The sequence below is a fragment of the Typopeltis vanoorti genome, chromosome 11 (assembly GCF_054136105.1).
Source record: "Typopeltis vanoorti isolate ZY-2024b chromosome 11, IOZ_Tvanoo_1.0, whole genome shotgun sequence".
Lineage (NCBI taxonomy): Eukaryota > Metazoa > Arthropoda > Arachnida > Uropygi > Thelyphonidae > Typopeltis > Typopeltis vanoorti.
The window spans coordinates 90920180-90947321 of NC_143559.1; the positions used below are offsets into that span (position 1 = coordinate 90920180).

General features: G+C 36.3%; 1 protein-coding gene across 1 annotated transcript in view; it reads left to right on the top strand.

Annotated features, from left to right (window-relative positions):
• The window catches only part of LOC150101845 (3'-5' RNA helicase YTHDC2-like), a 503757-nt gene that overhangs the window by 162730 nt on the left and 313885 nt on the right, over positions 1–27142 (top strand). Inside the window, exon 10 of the mRNA XM_090400932.1 lies at positions 6943–7159. Within this exon, the coding sequence (XP_090257058.1) occupies positions 6943–7159 (217 nt within the window). The remainder of the gene's footprint in view (positions 1–6942; positions 7160–27142) is intronic.

Genomic DNA, 27142 nt, shown 5'->3' on the forward strand with positions numbered 1-27142 from the left:
AATGCTAATAAAAAGTTAATGTAGATATGCAGGATATCTACATTAACTTTTATTAACTATTGCTCTCCCCAGTTTTGTTTCATTAGCAAACAACTGAATATCCACTCTTAAATCTTGTTAATATTATTTATCATTATTATTACCCCAAGATCCCATGGAGTCAAAGACTCGTCTAGGAGGTCCTTTTATCATATACACACACACTACTCATCATACTGTGCCTCAAACACACTCAAATTCTCTGCATACACCACACTCTCAGGTAAAGCATTCCAATCATTCACAACTCTGCATGCAAAAAACCTGCTTCTCACTCCCCTGCTCACATCCTCCTTATACAGCTTCCAGGGATGACCCATGGTTCTCCCCTGATCTCCCACTGTTTCTGTAGAACCTCTCCAACATTGATCCTATAATTTTTTTTTTCTCATATTCAACATTCCAGAGGGCAGAAACTACCTTAGTCAGTCTCCTCTTTACCCTTTACAACTTCTCTTCATCCTTTTGAAAACCAGTTGACCAAATCTGTACTCAGTAGTCCATGTGTGGCCTAATCAAAGCCTTATACAATGGAACAAGAATCTCTCTACATCAGTGTCCTCCACACCATTCCCAGAAATCTTTGTGTTGTCGTCACATTGGTAGTGTGTCCCCTAAATTTCAGATCCTTATTCACTATCATCCCATGATCTCTTATTTCCTCCACCTCTGACAATGTATCCCCATCAAGCATAAATTCTACATCCCATCTTTGTTTCCCAAATTTTAAAATCTTACATTTTGCAATATTGAGCTCATATCCCCATTCCCATGCCATTCACTCAATTTATTCAAGTCTTCTTGTAAGGCCACAACATCTTCTCTACTCTTCATAGTTCTTACCAACTTTGCATCATCTGCAAACAATTGAATATCTTTCCCTATGTCATTGATATACATATTAAAGAGTAATGGCCCTACTACCAAACTGAGGCTCCAGTAGTCACCATCATTCTCCTAGACTCCACCATATACTACTCTCTGGTGTCTGTCTGTCAGCCATCCTCCCACTTTTACTACTAGTGTCATATCATTCCCATCCTCTCCAGTTTTTGTAATAGTTTTCCTTGTGGTATTCTGTCAAATGCCTTGACAAAGTCGAGCTCTATCATGGTGTAGCCATTACCTTTATCCAATTCTGTCATCACTTTATTATAAAATGTGAATAAGTTACTAAGACAGGACCCATGTCCCTTTACAAAGCCATGCTGTCCACTGTAGAGTATCACATCGCTATCCACCCACTGTTGTATTTTGCTTTTCACCAACTAATAATACTAATTCCAATACTTTAACAACCACTCCCAATATATATAATCGGTCTGTAGTTTGCTACTTCTGTCTTGGGGCCACCTTTATGCAATAGTACTATCTTACCTTCTTTTCACTCTCTTGGAATCCTGCCAGAGCTGAGACTTAGATTGAACAACTTTGTCAGAGACAGTACCAATTCTCTTGCATGCTCACATAGTACACGGGCTGATATGCCATCCAGTCCCACTGCTGTGTTCACATTCATAATTTTTAATACGCTGAACAGCTCCTGTTCATCTATCTCAATGTTGATATGCATTTCTTTAACATCAACAACTGTAAAATCACCACCTAGATGATATACACCTTTGCAAAATGATCACTGAGCAGCTTAACTATTTCTTTTGGTTCAGTCACCTTCCTACCATGAGCATTGTTTTAAGTCATTCTACCATAGTCTTTTTCCCTCTTACTTGCTACATAACAAGAACACACTTTTGAGTTTACTTTGGCTTGTTTGGCTAATTCTCTCTCATAGTCTGATTTGACCTTCCTTACCATACTAGTCACCCTTCTCACTTGTACTTTGTACTGCTCATGAGTATGCTGATCACTTTTTTCTTTATATTTCCTCCACAGTGCTTTCTTTTTTTTTTTTTTTTGGAACTCTTGCTTTATATCTCTACTCATCCACATAATTCCAACTTGGTTTATCGTCCTGACCATTATCCGACTGCATACCTCCTGGGTATGCAGTCGGATAATGCTACTCTGAAGCAGTCTCTGACCACCTGCCATGCACTACTGACATCCTTTCCTTGTAGCTTCATAAGCCATGGCACTGTTCCAAGATGACTCTTGAGTCTCATAATCACCAGCCTTGTAGTTGAACATAAACTCCTTCTTGAAAGAGAACTCCACATGTTTGGCAACTTCCCAGAACAAGACTGCATAGTTACTCTCCCCAATTGGAGGATTCCCTCACTTAATGGGGGGGGAATTATTAATGCTATTTCTTGTCGGAACACGTGCAGATGCTGCTGCTCAACATTCATTCACAGTGCATCTTGAAACCCACAGAGCAATTTCTTTTTCTCCTCCTTCATCTCTTCAACTGCTGTACTGTGGAACAGTCTTTTCCCTGTTGTGTTCCCCAAGGAATATAGTATGCAGTCATTTAAGTCAAATGTGAACAAGTACTTCCTTTCCCAAACCACTACCCATACACAGTTCTAATGTACTACAGGTTGATCAACCAACCTCTCGTGTATGGGCTCAACATTAAAAATAATAATAAATAAATAAATAAAAACTGCACACCATTCCTCCTATACAATCTTCTCATAGACAATCATGGTCTTTCTTCTCAGTTCTATCCTATCATACTGAGGCAGCAAACTCACAGTCTTTACCTTCTTGCTCTTCATTTTTACTTCCACTAATAATTCTTTCATATCTTCTCTCATTGCATATTTCTCACCTTTCAAATCATTTGTGCCAGCCAATACTTGTTTGCTCCATTCTACTGCATACTTACAGCATCACTAACATCATTTATCTTTGCACCTGGAAAACATGCTTTCATCACTTTCTCATTAAGTACACCTGCTATCATCTAATCCCATACAATACTATCTCTTTTCTCCTAGTCACTTGCACTTTTATGCTTTTCCCATTCGCCCTTTTTTATGCTTTTCCCATTCTATACAACACACAATTGTTTCTCCATTTGCACGAGCTCACATTTTATCCTGTCTGCGTAAGCATGCAGTTTCTTTCCATGCTAGCATCTCATAATTTACATTACTTTTAATCTCTTTCTTCAAACTCTCATTCATATTTTGTGTACCATCCTCACTGCTTCTTTCTCCACAACACCTTGACAATCCTGCCTTATATCCTTATTATCAGTCACTTCATTCTTTCTTGACTCGCATTTCTTATATTCACTTACAAACCATTCCAACAAATATCTTCTCCATTCTCACTCTCATACCACAAACCATTCACTCTCAGCAACGAATACATTAAACACATGCTACATTGAACTAAATCCTGCACATTGATGTCAGTCAACATCGATATCTTGGTCACCATTTTTTTCATGCGTACTGGTGCCATAATGAAAAATCATTCTGAAAAGAATATCACTTAATAATAGATGAGTAAGCAAAACGACTTAACAACACAGTCGAAAATAAACAAAATACTACCAAATATATATAACAATTTTGTTAATATGTACTAAAAAATAATAACTTAGCTGAGCAACACATGTACTGCATCTGCTACTCAAGATGTTGCTTGTGTACATGCATTTCAACATCCCTTTGTACTCATAGTTACTGTTGTCTAAAGTCATTGCCAACCCATTTAAATTGGAGACCTGTGAAATCCCATTTGACATTGACCGGCACATAGTATTTTTCTTGTGTGTGCAATTAATGTTCAGGGCCTTTCCAAAAAAAAGTTTTTTTTGAATAAAGTGTGAATAAAACGAACAGGAAATGAAAAACAAATGAAAACCACTTTACTCAATGTTACCTACGGATTAGTCCTGCTTATACAAATTTTTTCAAGTTATATAAATTTTCAAAATAATATAAAATAATAATATAAAGTTAAGAGATTTATTCAAATATTCTTTACATTAATTTTGCATTAATAAATAAATGAATTTTGAAGATTCAATGAAAATAGATAAGAGAATTTTACAAGAATGTTTCGCATTGGACTCGAAAGTTCGCCAATTATTTTGTGTCACTGATGCCGCCCTAACAGCCCGCTAATATAACAGGCTCGAATGTTGAGAAGAATGAGTTATCAGTAGTAAGCCGACTTTTAGGGGCGGACCACATGCATCCGATCCAATTAAAATTAGGATACAGCCCTTACACGGAACTCGACAATTAATCATAAGTTGATTTATGATACATCAAAAAATAAAGAAGAACTATTTTAGATATATTTTCATAAATTTTAATCAAAAATTAAAGTGATATAATCGGGTCCAGGATACAATTTCAGAATTTATTTGTTTGTTTCCGGGAAGATCTGAAGGGACCCGAATAGAAGACGACGTACATTCATAATTATATGTACCATTCGTTGTTCATTTAAACTCTTATTTCATATTTTTTGACATCTTTTAGGTGCCTTTTCTTCTGTGGCACCTGTATATATTGCACACTTCGCCACCAGCCTGGCCTGCATGCATCAGCATTATGCTATCTGTACTTCAGTTATGTCTTAAAAAAGTTTTGTATATGAGTTAGACTGTAAAAAAAGAATACTAGTACAGAAGGGATAATGGATGGAAATAAACTAACTTAGCCTCAGAAGGAATCTACGAAACTTCAGAGGTTGATTTCTATTTTAAACAAAAAAGAAATTTGATCTTGACATTGTTCTAGTTTCTAATCAGCATGGAAATATGCAGTCATACGAAAAGAATTGCAATACTGAAAACATTTTTGATTAAAAGTTACAAAATGTTTGAATATAATCTTAAGGTTGAAACATCAGTTCAGACCAACTTCTATGAAGCTCTTATATTAGTGGTCAAAATGTTGCATGGATATACTTTGTGTATTGTAATAATGCCTATATTTTTTTCTCTGCCATTAGTTGGTCATTTCCAATAACCAACATGTAATAATTTAATGGGTCAAGTTTGCAGGATTGTCCAGCTAGAAAATAACCTTGATCAATTTTGCTAATACAATGGTTGTGATTTTTCAGATATTTGGAAATCTGTTGGAAAATATGCATTTCAGCTCCATCATAATGGAAATACATATTCCACAAGAAAGCATCCTCCAAAAGACCTGAAAAATTAAGGCATATTCTCCACTGGAATTTTGAATAATATATGTAGCATGATGAACTAGTTCCCAACAAGGCTGCACTATACGTTTACAGAAAAATCAGCATTGGAAATTTGTTTTAACCATTGGATGAGGATTGTCACTTGCCCATTAATGCCCACTATGATTATTATTCATGTTATATTAAGTAAATATAACTTTATGATGAATATTTGCATATGATGTGGGCTACCTAAAAATAACTGGAATCTGAACTTGGCACGCATGCATTTTCTAATTACGGATGATGCCACTAGGCATCATGAGTTTGCAGTTTTTCGCACCAGTCTGACAAGTGGCATCATTCTGTGTGAACTGGTTTGTTGTTCTGGCTGCTTTTTTGTTAGTGCTTAGAAGCAAGTTTGGTGATTTTTGTGATGACTGACCACAAGGAACAGAGAGTGTGTGTGAAATTTTGGCATGGTATATTTCTTGTTATGTTTTGACAAGCCTTTAAGAACTGTGCTTTAGGTAAAACACAGGTCTACATCCCATTTCAAAAATGAGGACACATCAGTTGAAGACCAGCCATGATCTGGCTGACCTTTGACAAGCAGAAATGATGAAAACATAGAAAAGGTTTGCCAAGCAATCAATGAGATCATCAAAAGACCATTGAGCAAGTTTCTGAAGAGACAAATTTGTCATGGAGTTCGTGCCAGCGAATTTTGTCAGAAGATTTGCAAATGAGGCATGTGTCTGCTACATTTGTTTACAGAGGATAAAAAAAAAGTCATGTTAATGTTTGCTGTTGAGGGAGCAAGTTTCTAATGACCAGAATTTTATGCTACGTTTAAGAAAAGTCACTGGAGGCCATTAACAGTATTCCAATTGAACAATTCTATAACTGTTTCCATCAGTGGAAAAAACGTTGGGACAAGTGTATTGACTCACATGGAGAGTACTTTGAAGGAGACTAGAATATGGTATTATAAACTTTAATAAAATTTAAAAAAAAAAATAATTCCATTTATTTTTGTGTACCCCCTCGTACATCAGAATTTTATTGTGGTAATTCATAATTTGTTCCAGGACTGTATTTTATTGCTCAAAGCACATCATTTTGAATTTTAAATTATTAATATTGTGTTCAGATATATATGACTAAATGATCTTCTTCTCTCACTTGCTATTTATTAGTGTACTTTAATAAAGACTTCTTTATTATGTACAATATGGTTGCAAAATCATGCTGGGATTCTTTTACAGTTCTTGCATTGTATCATGAATGCATTGGATGTCAGCACACACATCTCAGCTGAAAACTTAATAGGCATAATTTCACTACAGTCACACAGCTAAATACATTCAATCCAGTAATATACAATGAAACACAGATTACAGGTTCCACGAATGCTTCTGAGAACTGGTCTTAGACATCTTAGCCTGCTTAATTAAACCACAATATATGCACAGTTCAGAAAGCACTGCATTGCTAGTGACTGAATCATAAAATGGCTATTTTCCCACCCATCCCAAACTGGACTTAATGATATTGATATGAAATTGCTTGAAATCAACGAGGAATCAACTGAAGTTTGATAGATTCCTCTTGATAGAAAGAAACTAAATTTGCTGCTTTATGTGTAGTGAAGTGGTAGTGCAAATATGGAAACTAGTTTTTCTTGTGCATACATACATGTTAAGAAATTTAAGTATATTTTTTGGTGAAGTTTGTGGCATTTATTTTTCTTTGTTAGTGGGGGGAAAAAATAAATCAAATTTGAAAAGCATTATTATTTAAAAAAAATAGACTAAATAGGAAAAATAAATAAATTTACAGTACAGGTTATATAACTGATGCAATGAAGAAGTATAAAAAAGACTTGGATAAATTAAAATCTCAAAGACAGCAATTGGCATCTTGGTGTTCATATATTCCTGTGATAACTCAGAGTTCTTCTGGTTCTTCAGATTCAACATTTACCACTAAAGAGAGTATAGATGCATATGAAAATAGTGGATTGTCTTCACCTGATAGTGATGCAGCGACACAACAGGTAATACTGAAAGAAAGAGTTGTTTCTTATAAAATGTTATTTTTTACTTTTCATAAATTTTACTTTACTTTTCATTTCCGACTCAGAAATATTCATAAACAATATGAAAATTAAAATAAATACACAAAATTAATGACGGAAAATTAGCCGGCAAAGGTTGGTCGATTGGTAGAGCCTCTGCTACTAATGGCTTAGTTAAGTAAGTTTGAGCACGGTTAGTAGTTAGAAGGGGACCAATCGTTCGATGCTGTTGGCTCACTCTCCCTCGATGAGTCTTTGGACTCCCTGGAGGTGTCAAATAATAATAATAATAATAATAAATTTATATATGGTTGTCATTTCTAATTTATATATGGTTGTCATTTCTAATTTATATATGGTTGTTATTTCTAATTTATACATATATGTCACTTATGTATAATGCTAGTTTGAATTTTTAGGTAGAATTTTTATTCTTCCAGTCTGTGTGTTGTGTATATGTCAACTTCCTTTTTTTTTTATTGTTGAAGAATAAAATATTATAAAAATAAATAACAATAATTACTGAAGAATAATATTTATTATACTGAAATAATAACACATGTGAACAAGCCTTTTACAACAAAATACAATTTTTCGTATGTTTGAGCACATCTTTCTTCAAGCAAGGCAAATCTTTAATGACTGTAAACATACTTCACGGTGGTCAGGTGTTTTATAATTGTAATAAACTTTTTTCCATCATATAATTCTTTCCTGAATATTGTTGAGTGGTTTAGGGTAAGTTTATTGCAACAATAAATTAAAGATACCAAGAAATTATATACTTGGTTTAATCCTTTATCCAAGTATAAGCAAACAAAGTTTACTCTTCAAGTATTTTCAGGACTCAAGCAACTCGTATATAGAAGCTAATAACTTCACATCTCTTGCCTTATTATCATAATGCAAAGCACATATTCTTACAGGTGTGTATAATGCTATGCATTATAGGAATGGTCACTACCCAAACCAGTTTTGACCTTTATTGAGGTTTCATCAGTGGGAGCCAGACCCAGAGGTGATACCAAGGTTGATTTCTTGGTATCTTTAATTTATAGTATAACCAAGTGGAAAAACTTTCAATAATTATTGCAACAAGTGAAAACATTTGTGATTCATGTGCTTCTTAGTTTTGATAGTCTTATGATAACCCATTTGATGTTATTATGCTCATTTTCAATTGTTTCTTTGCCATGTAGTTTGGGATCTTCCTTATAAATTCTTTGTACGGTATTTAAGAAAAATGAGGGTTTTTATTTATATATATATGTGTGTATGTGTATTTATCATCAATTTCCTGATATGTACCCTCAAGGGATGTTCAGGTTACTATGACAGCACTACATGATTAAGTTTACATCATTATTAATCTATCAACAGTTTTCCTCCAAATCGGTTTATTATTTGTGAGCACTCCAATATTGTCATATCTAACATTTCATGCTTCTAAGGCACTTCTGACTGAATCAATTCAACCAGATCATGGTCTTCCTCTGAGCTTCTCTTTTCTGCCATCTTGGCATCAAATACCTGTTTTTCTAACCTTTCCTCATTCTATTTATGTAGCCATAAAACTTAAGATTAGCTCTGGTGACATATTCTTGAATGCTAATAATGTCAAGTTCCTTTCTAATATCTTCAGTTTTAATATGATTCTGTTATTGATGCTATTGGTTCACTCCCTTAATTTTTCTCAGAACCCTCATGTCTGTGGCCTCTAATCTTTGATCAAGTCTTTATTTCTAACCCAAATCTCAGATCCATAACTTGAAACTGGTATGAACACTCTCTTATGTACTGCTAGTTTGGTGCTTTGGCTAATTTCTCTCTTATTCCATATAAATTTATTCAGCTGGCTACCCACCATAACAGCTTTAAGAATATGGTGGGTAGCCACCATATTCTGTTGTCTGTTTCCAAATTTAATTTGCTATCTTCACTAAAAACTGTACTTAAATAGCTGAAATATTTGACTTGTTTTATAGGGTCTCCATTCAGAATGCAGCTGAAGTTTTCTATGCTCCTGCTTATTTTCATAGTTTTGGTCTGTTTATTGCTGATTTTCCCGCCAAGTTTGTTACAGCTGTTATTCAATTTAGTTAGAGAATCCTGTAGACTTGCACTAGATGTATTTAGGAGTACAGCATCATCTGCATAAAACAAAGAGCTAAGTTTGACATCTCCAGTTCCAATATCCGACCTAATGTCACTGTCATAATGTGATTCATACAGATGATAATAAATTTAGTTTAATCCTTTATCCAAGTATGAGCAAACAAAGTTTGCACTTGAAAGTATCTTCAGGACTGGGGTAAGGTGGTACAGGTAAAGTGGTAAGGTGGGGTAAGGTATAGGAGTGTTGTGAGCTTACTCCACCTTTGCAACGAGTTGCCTGGTGTTTTACCACCTTACCCCAGTCCTGAAGATACTTTCAGGCACAAACTTTGTTTGCTCACACTTGGATAAAGGATTAAACTAAATTTATTATAGTATAACCAAGCGAAAAATAAACTTTCAACATCTTTCTCTAAATCCAGAGTAATTTAATAAAAAGGTGGCACACTGTTTGGCAACTCTTATAGGTAGAGATGACCTTGCTAATGCTTCTGCCTGGTATATCCACTCGGACCTGGCTCCCACTGAAGAGTCCATAAAGGTCGAAACTAGTCTGGGAAGTGGCCCTCCCCCTTAATGCATAACATTATACATATCCGCAAGGAAATGTGTTTTGCATTATGGGAGATACTGAGATAGGAGTGTTGTGAGCTTGCTCCACCTTTGCAACAAGTTTCTCGGTGTTGTACCACCTTACCTCAGTCCTGAAGATACTTTCAGGTGCAAACTTTGTTTGCTCACACTTGGATAAAGGATTAAACTAAATTTATTATAGTCTAACCAAGTGAAAAATAAACTTTCAAAATTCATACAGATGATTAATAAGAGTGTGATGTATGGAGATTTGATAATAGAGGAATGTTAGAGAGTGTGTGTGCTGATGGCAATGAAGCAAGGTAAAAATGGGATGAGATGATGACAAAAGTTATTATGAATGGCCTGAGAAGTAGTCTAAATCGTCTAGCATGAAATTTGAGATTAATCTTAGAGATTTTGTGAGAGGGAAGATAGTGAATATGTTGCCTTAGTATAATAAATGCAGAGTGGAAAAGAATAGCAGTGATGATGAATCTCATTTGTGATAGTGAGAATGTGTGGGAAGAGAGGTCTGGAATAATTGTATGTTTACAGTGCATTTGGTCATAGAAGGAAACTTCTATGACTAAATGCATGCAAAAGATGGATTGTATTTAAACACATGACTGTGTCATTTAGACTGTAGTTTTCTGAGCAAGGGAGTGTGCTAGGACAGGGAAACTAGGATGAAAGGTAGGGAATGGCTTCATGGGGATAGCTGCTTGAAAGATGAAAGACTGTGTGCTGTGTTGCAGAGCTGAGCAGAATCTGTGGAGAATAATAATATTATATGGGAATGCTCACAATGTACTGGTTTTTCTATATAGAAATGTCTGGAACATTAGAAATAAGAGCAATAAGTTTTAATGTTAATTGATTCAGATAATCCAGAGATTATTGGCATTGGCAAAATTTAGTTGACAGAAGAGATTATCCTGACAGAGACACAAATTGAATTTATAGCATATTTTGGCTGGATAAGGAAGGTACTTGGAGTTTTACTTATGGTAAGTGATGAATTTTGTCCTCTTAGGATAGAGAATCACAGAATCACTACTGATAGTTTTGATGGTACATGGTTTGAGATACAAGTGGTAGGACAGGATGAATTATAATAAGCAAAATATTATATTCGTGTTTAGTCCTTTATCCAAGCAAGCAAGTTTACATGCGAAGTATTTATTTTCACAATAGGACAAGATATTTAGTAGGATGTTGCTGTAAACCAGAAAATGTGAATGGTGAATAGGTGAAATAATGAACAGAAAATTTTTTAGCCCAGTAAGTTTGACAAGTGCAAAATAAATGATCATTTTGGGGAACTTTAACCATAGCAATATAAACTGAGCAGAGGATACAGTAATGAGCAAACTGAAGTTTTGGAATTCTTGAGAGAAATGTCTTGTACAAGCATAAAGTGTAAGGAACACAAGGAAGAAGAGTTTAGGACCTGACTGTGACTTAGAGATCACACTTGCCCCCAAGTCAGTGAGAATAACCATGTAATCCTGACCACATGGATGAAATAGACATACATAGGTATCAAGGAGAAAGGAATTTATGTGGAATTGTAAGGCATATGACTATAATAGACTTTGAAACCAGCTTGAAATGGTGTAATAGATGAAATAATTTAAAGGAAGAGAGGTTTGTAGTGTATGGAAACTAGTTAAAGAATATTTGTTAACAGCAGTTGTAGGTTGTATAACTCAAGCATAAAAGATAAAAATGATATCTTTAGAGTAAAATGAATAACTAGGGAAATCAAACAGAAATTGCATATGGAAAAAGAGGTTATGGAGGGCACATAAAGAGAGAAGTGGAGAAAAGCTGCATGAGAATACAAGGCTCAAGCTATGAAGGTGACTAGTAAAGAGGAAAAAATTAGAATATGATAGGAAACTAGACCAGATTCAAGGAGAATCACCAAAAAAATTTTCTTTTTGGTGATTCTCCAAAAATGAATGCTGGCATTAATTTGTTAAACAGCACTCTTGTTGTGGTAATCTAATTGCCTTTTATAATAGAGATAACAAGGTAGAGTGAACTGTAACAAGAGCAGAAGATAAGAGGAAGCCATACATTGAAATTTTTGTGGATTTTGCAAAGGTATTTAATAGGTGCCATGTAACAAGTTAATGTTTAAGTTGTACTGCATGAGTTTAGATATCCAGCTAGTGGATTGGAAATTGATTTTCTGATATCAGAGAGTTGTACATGGGAGAGATCAGTATCCAGGAGTAAGAGGGTCACAAGTAGAGTTCCAATTCTGTTATGGGAGTGTTACTGTTCTCTGTTGTTTGCAATTCATTCACCCCAGTATAGATACACTCTCCCAATATGGACTGGGTCATCATGGAGAGTAGTAGACCCAAAACCTCCCTCAATGGGAGGCCTTCACCCTGCAGTGAGCAGAAAAATAGGCTGTTCATCATCATCTCACACACACACACACACACACACACACACACACACACACACACACACACACACACACACACACACACACACACACACACTATTTACCAGTAATTGTCCAGATACTTTAGCAATTTACTGTGGATGCCAGCAGGTGAACCCTAATATCGGGGTATGGCCACCTTTGGCTTTGTTTACCTTCTGCACTCTTTCAGGGAGGCCTTCCATCAATGGCAACAGACATCAGACTGAATTTGTCTCCATTTCTCCATCAAAGCAGCACTGAGTTCAGCGACAGATTGAGGACATGCTGCTCTGGAGTTCAGTTGCTGCTCCAATTCATCCCACAGGTGTTCGATGGAATTGAGATTAGGACTCTGTGCAGGTCAGGGAAGTCATTTAACACCCATCTCTTCATACTATTCCATAACATTCAGATTTGTGGCATTGGGTATTGTCGTCTTGATAGTAACATGGGTCTACATAAAACTTCCACAGTGAAGGCAGCAGCTGATATCTACAATATCAAGGTACTGAGCTGCATTCATGGAACCAAAGACAATGAACAGTGGTCCATTCCAAACCAGCTGAATGCACCCCCACACCAACGCCCCACACCAAGTGTTCACCAACAAGTGGTGAACACTTGATGGTAACAAGTGTTCTGGTGAACACTTGTTACCAACTTTACTGTGGGTAGAACACACTGTGGTAACAAGTGTTCACCAGACTTCCTCCACACCCTTCTATCAGACTGGAAATGTGTGAACTTTGATTTGTAGTTCCAGAGTATACCATTTTCCACTGGTCAGTTGTCCAGTTCACGCTTTTTGCACAAAGCTAGATGAGCCATCTTGTTCGTTGTGATGTTCAGCTCGTTTTTCCACAGCTGTTTCATTGAAACCCAGTAAATGGATTTCTTTTCATATAGTATTAGTGCTTGCCATGGTGTTACTGGTACTCTGGAACTCATCACGGATGGTCTGTGCCAATTGTAGCCAGTTTTTACGTGCCACCCGTTTTAACAACCTCCTGTCTGTCAATGACTTTTGGCATCCACCCTGGGTGTTTTCCTGCACTAGTGATAGTGCAGGAAAATCTCTATTTGGTGATTACATTGCCAACCATTGATTTCGGATGCTCCAGTTGAGTGGCAATGGTACATATTGATATGTCACCAATGTGACAGCCCACAATGACATCTCTCTCTCTCTCTCTTGAAGTCACTGCGTTCACATCATGTTGCCATACCACCTGTATTCAACTGCTACGATGAATACTATGATGAAATACTGGCCATGATGTGTATACACTTCATGGCCGGTTGGGTAGTTAAAAAAAATAAATGAAGATGTCAGTTTAGTACCTAAATGTAAGTTATTAGATGTTTGATAGAGATGTGTATTAGACATAGTATAATGTTTTAGATAATGGCTTCTTACATATAAGAGAAAACTAACTGAATTTATTACTCCTATATATTTTGCTCAATATGTCATGAACTTCATTCAGGGAGAAAGCAGAAGAATTGGTACGAACATTTAAATTATGAAAACAAGAATGAGTTATACATCATGCATATAATATAATATCATGTGTTTCTCAGTCACAGTTGTACAAGTAGGAAGAAACAGTATTAATGTTTCAGAGAAGTGGGTATAGATATATAATTAATTAAATTAAAAATTATATAAACAGTTAACAGCAGTCATTCCAAAAAATAGTCTCTGCAACTTGTAATGACTTAAGTATAACATTTTAGTTTATTTCTAATTCCATGTGAAGGGATGTCCAAAATGTGTTTGACAGTCCCCACTTGCCATAGCAGTGGTGTCAAATGTATTGCTTATGTTCTCTGCAGCAGTTGTCATCACTAGATCTACCTGTCTGCCGATGTGAGCCAGGTCATAAGTACATGACACTTGGATGTGGTAAAGGAGAGTTTGTCTTAAGTGAAAGGATCAGGATTGCTAGTTTGATATATGATTTGAATGTGTATGGAGCTTATATTTATTAAGCACTCTGGATATCTTTTCAGATGTGCCCTGAAGTTTGGGGATCATAGCTATTGGCTAAAAAGTTTGGTGATGGTAGGTGAGTTCAATGGTAAGAGCAGTGTTATTGGAACACATGGCTCTGGCTCTGTGTGTTAATTGTTCATGTAAATGTCTTTCAGTGTGTGTGTGTGTGTAGGCTTTCTATAAAGCCTACATATACATCTTTCAGTACTGACAGATGACCTTTTTGCTTTCAGTGTAGACAAGAAATTATCAGATTAAAGCATTTGAGTGGCTAATAAACCTCATCTGATTGGGTTGAAGAAATTCATCAATCTTGTTCCCATCCTATCCTATCCTAATTTACAGTCACGTGTAGACCTACACATTTTACCATGTAGGTATTCGGAACTGAAATCCTACAGAATAGGTTGGTTACTCCTTATTCCTGGAGGTGTCCTATGTCTGTAGAAGCATGTGTTCATGGGGCTGGTTGGCCTATTTTGGGAGACAAAAAACCCAAGTTTCTGAGTGAAAAAAAACCCTACCTCTGTATGAGACCGGCTAACTCACCTTTAGTCAGAAGAGACCAGATAAAGGTTCCTCATGTCATTGACGGGAATCGAACCCAGGTCTTTCCAACCAAAGGGCTTCGTCTATACTGACTGAGCTACAGAGGCTCCAATCTTGTTAGAAAGTTAAATTTATCTGAACCGCAATCTGAACTCCTTAGATTTCATCTCAAGCAGTGGAACCTAATAGTTTCAGAAACAAAAATTTCTTTCTCTGGGAAATAGAAACAAAATCTTAGTTTGTATTTTCAAAATATAAACTAAGATTTTGTGTTTTGAAACTCTTTATTTCAAAACAAAGAATGGAATTTAATCTTGCTGTTGAGATAGAGAGCCTCTTTTTAAAGAATTGACTGTTGTCAATAAGTTGTAAGATTGCTACTTATGGGATCTTCTAAAAGAAGTTAAAGCACTTTTGTTGCATAATAGCCTTCTTGTTGAAATTTTTTTTAATTGGTTATAAATTAAATTTAAACATGCCAAGAAATTATATTGTTTAATCTTCTATCCAAGTGTAAGCAAAACAAAGGTTGTACAAGAAGTATCTTCATGACTATGTTACTTAGAGTCACCCAGTGAGATTTAGAATGATCTTTTAAGTCACTTAGAGTTTTTGGAGAGGTATTTCCACCTTTCCCATAATTCATAGCATTATACACACTCAAAAGGATATATGCTTTGCATTATGGGAAACTAAGGCATTTAATGTGAAGTCATTAGCCTCTGTATATGAGTAGCCCAGTCATGAAGATACTTCACATGCAAATTTGTTTTCCTTACACTTGGATAAAAGATTAAACAAGAATATACTTTCTTGGCATCTTTAGTTTAATAATAGCTTTCTGTACTATCTTTTGTGCATGCTCTGAATATGTAGGAGATCTTTGAAAATGTTTATATATGGATGAAAGAAATAAGATACAAGGACTACTGAAATATCTGTACTCATTTAAAAGTAATTGCATACTGCTAGGAACATAAGAAGGATTTACAAAACATTTACGAGGGTGGTCTGAAAAGTTCTCAGCCTCGACCATAGATGGCAACACTATCGCAAGATTTTTTTTTTTTCTAAGTTGGTACATCTGTCATAAGCATCCATATGAAATTGCAAGTCATTCTATCAAGTAATTTTTTTTATACAGCTGTCTGAAGCAAAAGTGTTCTCTGTATCCCTTGAAATGGATAAAATTGAGTATCATGTGGTTCTAAAATTCTTTGTAAAAGAAGGTTTAATGCCAAAAGACATTCATACGAAGTTCATAAAAGTTTATGGGTACTCCTCTCCTTCGTCTCGACAATTAAAAAATGGGCTGCCAAATTTAAATGTGTCCGTACTAGCCTTGAAGATGATCCACGTGAAGGATGTCCGAAAAGTGTAACAGTGCTGGAAATCATTGATTGAGTGCATGATATGCTATTGGATGACCGGTGAGTCAAAGTACCTGAAATTGCTGAGACTATAGGCATTTCAAAAGAATGTGTAGGATATATTTTGCATGAAGAATTGCAAATGAAAAAGCTTTGTGAAAGATGGGTGCCGTGCTTGCTCACAGCAGATGAAAAATGCACTTGCATGAAAATCTCTGAACAGTGCTTGGAGCATTTTAACAAGAATCAAACTGATTTTGTGCATCAATTTATTACTCTGGATGAGACGTGGATTCACCATTACACACTAGAATCCAAACAGCATTCAGAACAGTGGACAGAAGCCGGTTGTTCAGCACCAAAGAAGACAAAGTCGGGTCCATCAACAGGAAAGGTTATGACATTGGTGTTTTGGGATGCTAAAGGCAGTTTGTTTATTAATTATCTTGAAAATGGTAAAACAATAACCAGGAATATTATTCCAATTTTTTAACCAGATTAGACGAAAACATTTGTGAGAAAAGACCCGGTTTGCAGAAGAAAAAAATCATATCTTTTATAAGGATAATGCACCTGCCCGCAAAGGTGTTTTGGCAATGGGAAAATTAAAGGATTTGCACTATGAATTGTTGGAACATCTACCCTATTCCTCAGATTTGGCTCCCTCTGACTTCTATCTCTTCTCAAAACTAAAACTCTTCCTTGCTAGTCAGCGTTTTTCTTCGAACCAAGAGTTGATTGCAGCTGTAGAGGGGATATTTTGCAGATCTTGGATAATGCTGCTGGAGCATCGCTGGAATAAATGTATTAGTCTTAAGGAAGATTATGTTGAAAAATAAAAATAATATTGAAATTATGAATCCTTTTTTCATTGTTAGGCTGAGAACTTTTCAGACCACCCTTGTATTATTATCTGAGATCTCCAGGGAGTCAAGGACTCATCAAGACCATACATCACCCATGCCCAGCTGTCATACCTTCTCTTAATCTCATTTACATTAGAGGCATATACTATTTCAACAGGCAAACTCTTCCACTCAATGTATGTGCACTCAGAGAAAAAATATAACTCTTACCCCTTTCTTAACCATGCACAAACTTAACTTCCATGGATGCCATTTTGTTCTCCCTACCTTCCATATAACAAAATACTTCATCAGATGATACTCTATGAGACACATTTGGAAATTTCTAGACCTTTATCATATTACTCCTCTTTCTTCTGTTTATAAGTCAGCAGTCCACATAAACTCAGGCTATCCTCATAATCTGTATTCCATTATCCTGATATAATCTTTGTAACTCTGCTTTACACCCTTTCCACTGTTTCTCTATCCCCTCCAAACCCAGGATCAAATCTGCACACAGTAGTCCATGTGCGGTCTTATCAAGGCTTTGTAAAGAAGCAAAATAATACCTTTATTCTTACCTCTCAATGTTTGTTTCAATATCACAATTACCCTCTGAGTTATTTGCAGATTTTGCCATGTGACCTTTAAACTTCAAATTCTTCTCTACCATAACTCCAAGATCCCTATCCTCATCATTCTTTTATAGTATAATCCTATAAATCATATAGCATGATTTATAGGATATATCACACAAATCATATAAATCATTTGGCATGATTTTCCTATAAATAGGAAAATCATGCCAAAGCGCAGTAACTTTACATTTACTAACAGTGAATGGTTAGCCATTATCTTTTGCCCACCTATTCAAACCATTCTGTAAGTGTTGTATATTAGTAGCATCTCCCTGATTGTCCTGTGTATCTTTCCATCATTAGCAAACAATTGGACATCACTTGTCAGATCCTTAATATCATTAATGTATGGATCAAACAATGGTCCAAGGACTGTTCCCTGAGATACATCACTGGTCACCTTAAATCTTGCAGATACACCAACTTATACCACTTTCTGATTCTTATCCATTTTCTACCCACTTATCCAAGTACCGTATATTCCGGCGTACAAGTCGACCTGGCGTATAAGTTGATATTGGAATTTTTTGAGTTTTTATAGTATATTCGTCGTATAAGTCAACTCGAAAAATTTCTTTTTCGTATTGACCAGTTGACCAATAGCGAACTAAAGTACAATGGCTCCTTTTAAAAGAATGAAATATGACGCGAGTTTTAAGTGCAAAATTATTAAATTTGCAAAAGAAAATACTAACTGTGTTGCTGCACGTCAATTCGGAGTAAATAAAAAACTAGTTCGCGATTGACGAACTAGTTTTCGTGAAATAAAACCAGATACAGTAATAAAATCTTTTAAAAAATGTGCCATATCTAACAAATTAGATGGCTCGGAAGATGATTTTGTTTACAATGATGACGAAATTGATGCTAAATCTGATGAAGAAAACGAATACAATTTATATGATGATATACCAGAAGAAATTACAGAACCAGAGTACAATGAACTTTCATACATTCAGATAGTGAAAATTAAATTTTAATTATGTAGTTATCTATTTTCTTTTGTAAATAAATAATTATATAATGTAAATAATTTTTTCTGTAAATAAATTTGATATAAGTTGAAATATTTTTACTTATTTACCCTTTTTGTATATTGCTAATAAATTTAACAGAGTCTGATACGTACTAGTTTTTTCTTGGAAAGCAATCAATTTTTGACCCAGCGTATAAGTCGACCTAAAAAATTTAGTACGAAAAGTCGACTTATACGCCGGAATATATGGTAAATAGTTTATATTAAAATCCCACATTCTCCAGATTATACAATAGCCTTTCATTTGGTATTCTATCATATACTTCAGCAAAGTCCAACAGTATCATGGTGCATCCCTTCCCTTTATCATTTCAGCTGTAACATCATTATAAAATATCAACAAAAACACGATTTCCCTTTGCAGGGTATAGCTTGTCTGTCCCATTTTGTTACATGAGTTTTTACCAACTACTATAAAATCTTTACCACGATTTCAAAGATACTTATGGATGAGTATGTAGCTACATCGGTTTTTACACCACCCATCCCTTTTTCATGGGACACCTATTTGTGGTGGAGACCTCCAATGTGCAGCAGACATCAGGTGGAATTTGTCTCCATTCCATCCTCAAAGCAACACTGAGTTTAATGATAGATCAAGGACACGTTGCTCTGGACCTCAATCACTACTCCGATTTCTCCCACAGGTGTTTCAGTGGGGTTGAGGTCAGAACTCTCCACAGGCCAGGGCAGTCATTTAACACTCATCGCTTCATACCATTCCTTAGCAGGTGCAGCTTTGTGGTGTGGGGCATTGTTGTAGTGATAGTAACACGGGTCCGTTCCATAAAAATTCCACATTGTAAGTCTCACCTGATTATCCAGAATATCAAGGTACTGAGCTGCCTTCATGGAACCATACACACCGACCAGTGGTCCCACTCCAAATCAGCTGAATGCACCTCGCACTACTACCTCTGTCCAAAAAGAAACCGAACTTTTGGAAAATAGAAGAAACTAGTGGGTGCCACCTTTTGTATCTTTTTGTTGTCGAAAGCGGCAACCTTCATTAGTGTTGTATTAACTGTTTATGAAATTTGTTTCATTAGAAGCTGAGTTATAGTGCCAAGAGTGACAGTGTGTTTTGACGAATGGTCGGAAAATGAGTTTCAAACAAAGCTGCGATTGACTTTTGTTTAAACTTGGTAAAAGTTTTACCAAAATGCATCAAATGCCTCAAAAAGCATACGGTGATGAATGCTTATCCCGTACTCAAGTTTACGAGTGGTTTAAGCAATTTCAAAGTGGTCGTGAGATGCTTGAGGACGAACGAAAAGCTGGGCCATCCAAAAACTGGGCTGAGCGAAGTTAACATCCAAAAAGTGCACGATTTCATCAAAGAAAACCCGAAATTGTCCGTGAGATTGATTGAAGATGAATTGGGGATTCCAAAATGAACTGTGCACAACATTTTGACCGAGAGTTTGGGCCTTCGTAAATTGAATTCGCAATTTGTTTCCCATAAGTTGACCAATGACAAAAAAATGTATCGAATTGGACACTGCAAGGACCTCATTAAAACCATTCATAAGGACTCGAACTTCCTTGAAACAATCGCTACTGGTGACGAAACGTGGTGTTTTGAGTATGAGCCCGAAACAATGTGCCAAAGTGCTGCGTTGAGACCACCAGAAGAAGGGCATCCGAAAAAAAGTCGCTTGGAGAAGTCAAAAGTAAAGACAATGCTGATTTGTTTCAACAATTCCAAGGGCATTATCCACAAAGAATTCTTTCTGCATGGTCAATGGTGAGTTTTATCTCGAAGTTTTGAAGCTATTGAGAGCGAGAATTTGTCACTTACGGCATGAATATAGTGATGCTGGCAGCTGATCACTTATCCACAATAATGCACCATCTCATCATTCAAAAATTGTGAGACACTTTTTGAGCAAAAAGCAAGTTTGTGTGTTGGATCACTTGCCGTATTCACCTTTAGCACCCTCTGACTTCTTTCTTTTCCTCCAACTTCATTTGCCGATGAAAGGAAAGCAATGCGACACCATTGAAAATGTTCAAGCAGCAGTAACTACGACCCTCGACAGTATTCCAAAAACCGATATAAAAAACTTATTTAACGAATTAATTGACCCTTCCAAACACTGTATCGAAGCTGAGGAAGAGTATATTGATTAAAATAAATGATTTGAATAATTGTAATTGGCCTGTGTTTTATTTTCTATCAAAAGTTCGGTTTCTTTTTGGACAGAGGGTATATTACTCCACCACCACCAAACTGTACCGTGGGTACACCGTGGTAACAAGCTCTCACTAGGCTGCCTCCACATCCACACCCTGCCATCAGACTGGAAACAGGTGAACCTTGATTCTTCGGTCCACCGATCAATTGTCCAGTTCATGCACTCTTTGTAGCAGGCAAGACGGGCCTTATGATATTCAACTTGTGTGCTACTGCTCTTCCATGGAAAACTCAGTAAATGGAGTTCTTTGGAACTCATCAGGGATAGTCTGTGCCAATTATAGCCGGTTTTTGTGTGCCATTCCTTTTAGCACCTTCCTGTCCCTGTCACTCATTTTTAGTGGTCACCCTAGGTGTTTTTCTATGCTACACATCTCCATTTGTTGGTCACATCCCCAACTGTTGAGTTTGGATGCTTCATTTGAGCGACAGTGGATATGCCACCAATGTGACAGCCCATGATGGCACCTCTCTTGAAGACTCTTGAGTTCATGTCGTGTTGCCATACCTGTACTCAGGTGAAGTGGTGAAATACGAAATACTACCAATAATTGTCCACACACACCCCTGTTATTTGAAGTTATGGAACATTCCAGGTCTGTTTATAACATAAAATCCCATGTACAGATAGTATAAACAATCCTGGAATGTTCCATAACTTCAAATAACGGGGGGGGGGGACAATTATTGGCAGATAGTGTATATTCCTTCTTAATAGAAAATTCTGCTATGATGGGTACTATGAGCCACTAAAAAACCTGTATACTTTCATACTTAAGCATTTTTGGACTGCTTGCACAGAATACCTAATTTTAACTGGTGACTAATTAAGAGCAGAAGTCATCATAGGTACCTGAACTCCACCGCTTCTAGAAACATTGCAAGACTTCAACTGATGTGTCATTGATAGTTGGTTTAGGGAGCTGATTTTGCTTGACCCTGAAATAAATTAAAAAAAAAAAAATTCTTCCACTGGTCCACTAAAAACTTTTCCTTCTGTAAGGACCTAATACATAAAGTCACTGACCCAATGCTTTCTGCTGATTTCATTAGTACCAGTTGGAGATTCTTTTGAAATGGACAGAAAAATGACATTCAGAAGGATGGCTCTCAATTCATATACTCAGGATATGACAACAGCAAGCATCAAGACTGTTAATAGAAATAGTAGTAGGCTCTTCTGGATATATTTGCATGAACAAAAGGTTCATATCTGCTAAATTTAAAGCTAGGATTAAAGTTCTGAGTGTGGTTAGCTCCTGTGTTTCTATTGAGGATTCAGAAAATCGAAAGAAAGATTTTTTTATTTTTATAACCAGGTTATACTGAGCATTTTTAAGAAAGATCAATGTGATGTAACAGCCATTCGGTGGATTGGAATACGAATACCAATGTTGATAATGATTCCAGTTACTGGACAGGAATAATTAGTAATTGCGGTGGCAGCAGTGAGAGACTCCTCTACTAGTTATGTGAGCTAAATGGATTTTAAGCCTAAAGATATTTACAAGTACACTTGGGTCTCATCTAATGGTATCTGGAAGAACGTGCTTGGCTATGTCCTAATTAATGTAAATGAGCAAGTTTTGTGTAGAACATTAGGATTTACAGAGGAGCAGAGATAGGGGCTGATCTCCACCTCATTGAGCACATGAGCAGTTGAAGCACAAAATGCACTCCAGAGCCTATCTAAGACCTACATCAACACCAAAGCATGGAGTAATGCTGATATTACCTGAATTTACACTTGCTCAGAAAGAGCTAGCCTGCATGATCTGCTACAAAGAGTAGCAATGTAAATAGATAATGTATGCAGTAATAAACACTGAAAAACTTACGTGAAAGATTTTTTATTTCATAGAATTTTTGCTCAAGTATCTTATGTCAAAAAGACATAAGAAGAATGTTGACAACATGAGCACTACAAAGTTCTCTCCTATTATACTCAGATGTGCTCTAGAGCTAACATGTGTCCAGTGTTGTCTCTTCAGTCTTCTATACTGAACTTGCACATATCCCATCTCATAGAAGCAAGCATATATCAACCCATTCCAAAAAAAGGGAGACAAAAACCTACCATCCGGCTACATACCAGTTGCCATCATCTCGAAAATAATGAGAAAGTTATCAATAGTCAATGTGGCCTCCACCTAGAGGCTCACCAGTATGAATTCCACAAGTCGAGATTCATGGTTGATCTCTTTGCCTACCCACCCATCACTGGACACATGCCATGGAGAGGTTCGGAGAAACACATGCTGTCACCCTTGGCATTTCCACGGCTTTTGATCATGTTTGGCATCAAGGCCTGCTTTGTAAACTGCCTTCCCTTGGTCCTTCCTACTTGCAGTCCTCTGTAAGCTAGCTTTCTCTCTCTAGTCATTCACCATGACATGCACTAATGCAAAATTTCATGGAATTTTTCATAGAATGGATTCCTAAGGCACTCAGAGCTCCATTCTATCACCTACCTTCTTTTTCTTATACATAAATGACCTACTCGCAGTTACTACAAATCCTATTCATCACTTTTCCAACAATAACTCTCCATTCATCCTACTCCTTTGACAAGTAGTTTCTAGACATAACTTGCATTAAGATCATCTACATCCAGCACCTTAAACACTGATCTCCATATCATCCCTCAGTGGGGAAAAATACAGTCCTGCCTTTTCTCTCACAAAAGTGAGCTGCTCTCAGTTCACTTTCCCTTATCTTCAGTAATATCCATATCAACAGACAGGATGAGCTACCTTTTCTTGGACTGACATTTTCCTCCTGCCTCTCTTGGCACAAACACATCAATAGCTTCCTCAGCCTCTAAAAAATTAGATACTAGACATTTTTCTGCTCAGAAGATATTTTACACTCACCCAGCTACTGACCTTATATAAATTCCAAATCTGCCCATCATTAGAATATGGTTCACACATTTGGGATGGTGCACCTGAAACCTCCTTAAAAATTCTTGATGCTGTCCACAGGAGAATAATTTGGCTCATAGATGACCCTTACTTCATAGGCTCACTTCAGCCTGCTGTCTCACAGATGCACTGTTTCAGCTCTGTGTCTCTTCTTCCATGGTCACTGCTTCAGTGAACTGGCAATCCTCCACTTGTTGCTGGGTCTGTTCAGGAGCAGCAGAGGCTGAGAAAAAGGTAGCTCATCCATTTTCAGTACAACTGAACTCATCAAACCTGCTTCTCCTCTTCCTCATTTATTTCATCCACTTCTGTCCTCTGGAACAGACTTCCTCAACAACTTCAACAGCCAGCTTTTTTAAAAAAATGTCAGTAGATGTCTTCTTTCTCAATCCTTATCTGCATCTCATGCACAGTAATAATGTGCCATTGGTTATTGGTTCTTGAACCTCATGTGTGTGTGTCTGTGGGGGAGGGGGATAAATATCAACAACCTGAATGAGCTATACTTAATAACACAGAGAGATAGTCTTAAGTACTCTTTAGGTCCTAACAACAATTTTTTTAATAAATTATATTGTTTAAGGGTGGGATGTATAAAAAAGAATTTCCCATAAGGGAGATTATTTTAGTCCATCATTTTTATTTAGACTGCAGCAATGAAGTAATCTTTCTTTTATAATCATTCTAAAAGAAACTGGCTTTTGTTTAGGATCTCAGTCTTATTCCAAAAAATCCAATGCTTGGTGGAGATGGCATGTTCAGATTGATCTGACCCATGGAATCTAATGTAGTCATAAAGTTAATCAGCTGTTTGTTTAATTTGAATTATATATTTCATTGGTGATGCCCTTGATACTTGATGAAAATTCTATAAAATAAAAAAGCTCTCACATGTCTTCCATTGTTTATTATTATATTGATTTAGCCTATAAGATTATGAAATTAAAAATGTGTAGGATGGCTTTGAGAAAGCTGTGCATGAAGTTAGTCAGTTCTTTATTATCCTGGTCAGATATTCTAAGATTTTGAGACTGCTTTGATCCCAGTACTTCCTTTGCAGTCTTGTTCATCACAAGACGAAATAGAAAAGATGACAGGACACCCCCATGTTTTACTCCAATTGTTATTTCAAACCATTCACCATATGCTTTATCAGCTTTAACACAAGTCTCACTATTATCATATAAAGTGAGGCTTGTGTTAAAGCTGATAAAACATATGGTGAATGGTTTTGAAATAACAATTGGAGTAAAATGGGGGGGGGGGTATGTCCTGTCACCTTTTCATGAAGTTATGAACAGCTGACGAACAATATTCCATAAATTTTACCTGACAACTGAATGGAAAAGCCTTTTTAAATATAAATCAACAATATGCATGACAAATGTTTCTAAACATTTCTCAGAGATCTACTGGGTGAAAATATTTACTCTGTGTGTAGCTTCTTCCCCTTCTGAATCCAGTTTGCACACCTCTATGCTGTTTGCCAGCTAGGTCCTTTATCATGTTGAGCATAACAACAAAAAATCACATGGAATTGAAACAGAGATTTTGCCAGAAGTATAATAGTGCCCATTTTTAAGAAAGGAGATTGCATAGTGTGTGCCAAATAGACACTATTATGCTTCTGGCTAAGTCTCTGGGAATTTTAGCACTTTGTTGAATAATGTTCAGGATCTCAGCCATCCAGGTTGCTATACTCTTTGTACTTTTCGTGCAACTTATTCTAAATCACTTATTTTGAATACTTAAATCAATTTTTATTCATTTCAGATAGTTTTAGCTACTCATTTTAGAATGAGTAGCTAAAACTATCTGAGAAGTTTTTCTTTGAGTTTGATCTTGGGCATGCCGCAGCCAAAACAGTCAAAAAAAAAAAAGTAAAATTATAAAAAGCAAGTGGATATTAAATCCAGCATTATTTCAAAGCTGAATACAGAAACTATAAATGTTTCATATGAAATTTGACCAGAGAGCTTACGGGAATACACTCGCCAGTGTTTATGAGTTGTCCTAGCCGGACCTTATAGGAGACATGCCCACTATGATAACAACCATATATTTGCCTCCTATTGGTCCAATTTGATAACGTTTCACTGGCCTGACAGCTATTTCAAACTGAGTGGTTTTTTTGTCAGTGACCAGGCAGAAACCTTAAGAGAGCAAAAACTCTCAGTACTAAGGAACTTGAAACATCGGAGAGTGTATGGCACTAATGTCATGTATGGGCAAGAGGGATAGAAGAGAGGAGGAGTCTGTTCATATTTTTACTTGCACAGCTGAGGGTTGTAATTTTTGGGGAAGGCAGAGTTGGGGGAGACTGTTCCAAAGGACAGAAGTAGATGGAATAAAAGAGGAGACAGTTAAGTTGGTTCAGTGAGTTTTAAAATGGACTGTAAAAGGGTGTTGGTTAGCAGCGACTCTTGTTTTCATGATTTTGGAGAGTGGAGGAATAATAACCATTTCAGCAGAGCACTGTCCATGAAAGTATCTGTAGAAGAGGCATAAGGCAGAAATTGAATGTCTATGAGAGAGAGGAATTGAAGCGGGTCTGTGAGAAATGGATCATTAATTAGCCAGATTGCCCTCTTCTGGATAAAAATCGAGCAATCTTAGAGAGGATTTTGGTGTCCCACCCCAAATATGGGAGCAATATTCCATAGCTGGGCAAATTTGGGCCAGAAGCATTTGTAGATTGTTGGTCAAACTTGATATTTCAAACAGAAATGGCAAAAAATTGTCTTCATGAAATAATTATATCTGCACTGCTTACCAAATTAAAAAGCTTGCTTTTGCTAGCAAAATGTAATAAGTCATTTATGAGTAATATTTAAGTGACTTTTTTTTTAAGAATGGGTGGCCCAAACTGTTTAATTTTTTGAAGTTTAACTTTAAGGTTGACTTTGGGATGCTGTAGCTTAAGAGCTCCAGAATGTCTGCAAAGCAGAGATACTTAAAAGAGTCAGCCTAATTTGACTGACTTAAAAAGTTCATGGTTGCAGAACTACTTAGAAATTGTTGGCTAAGAGCTTGATGCATCAAGAGAAACTGTACAAAATTATCTTGTAAAATCACCAGCATGGCAAGTTCAACAGTTTTGAATTGTTTTGCATAAATTGACACCAGATTCAGCATCATGCTAGTCTGTAAAGAATTTTCTTGCTGACCCTCATTGTAATGATATCATCAAAAAGAATTATTACCTCAAATGAAAAGTGGATCAGCTTAAATTCACACAGTCAGCAGATCAGTTTTGTATAGCAGCACATG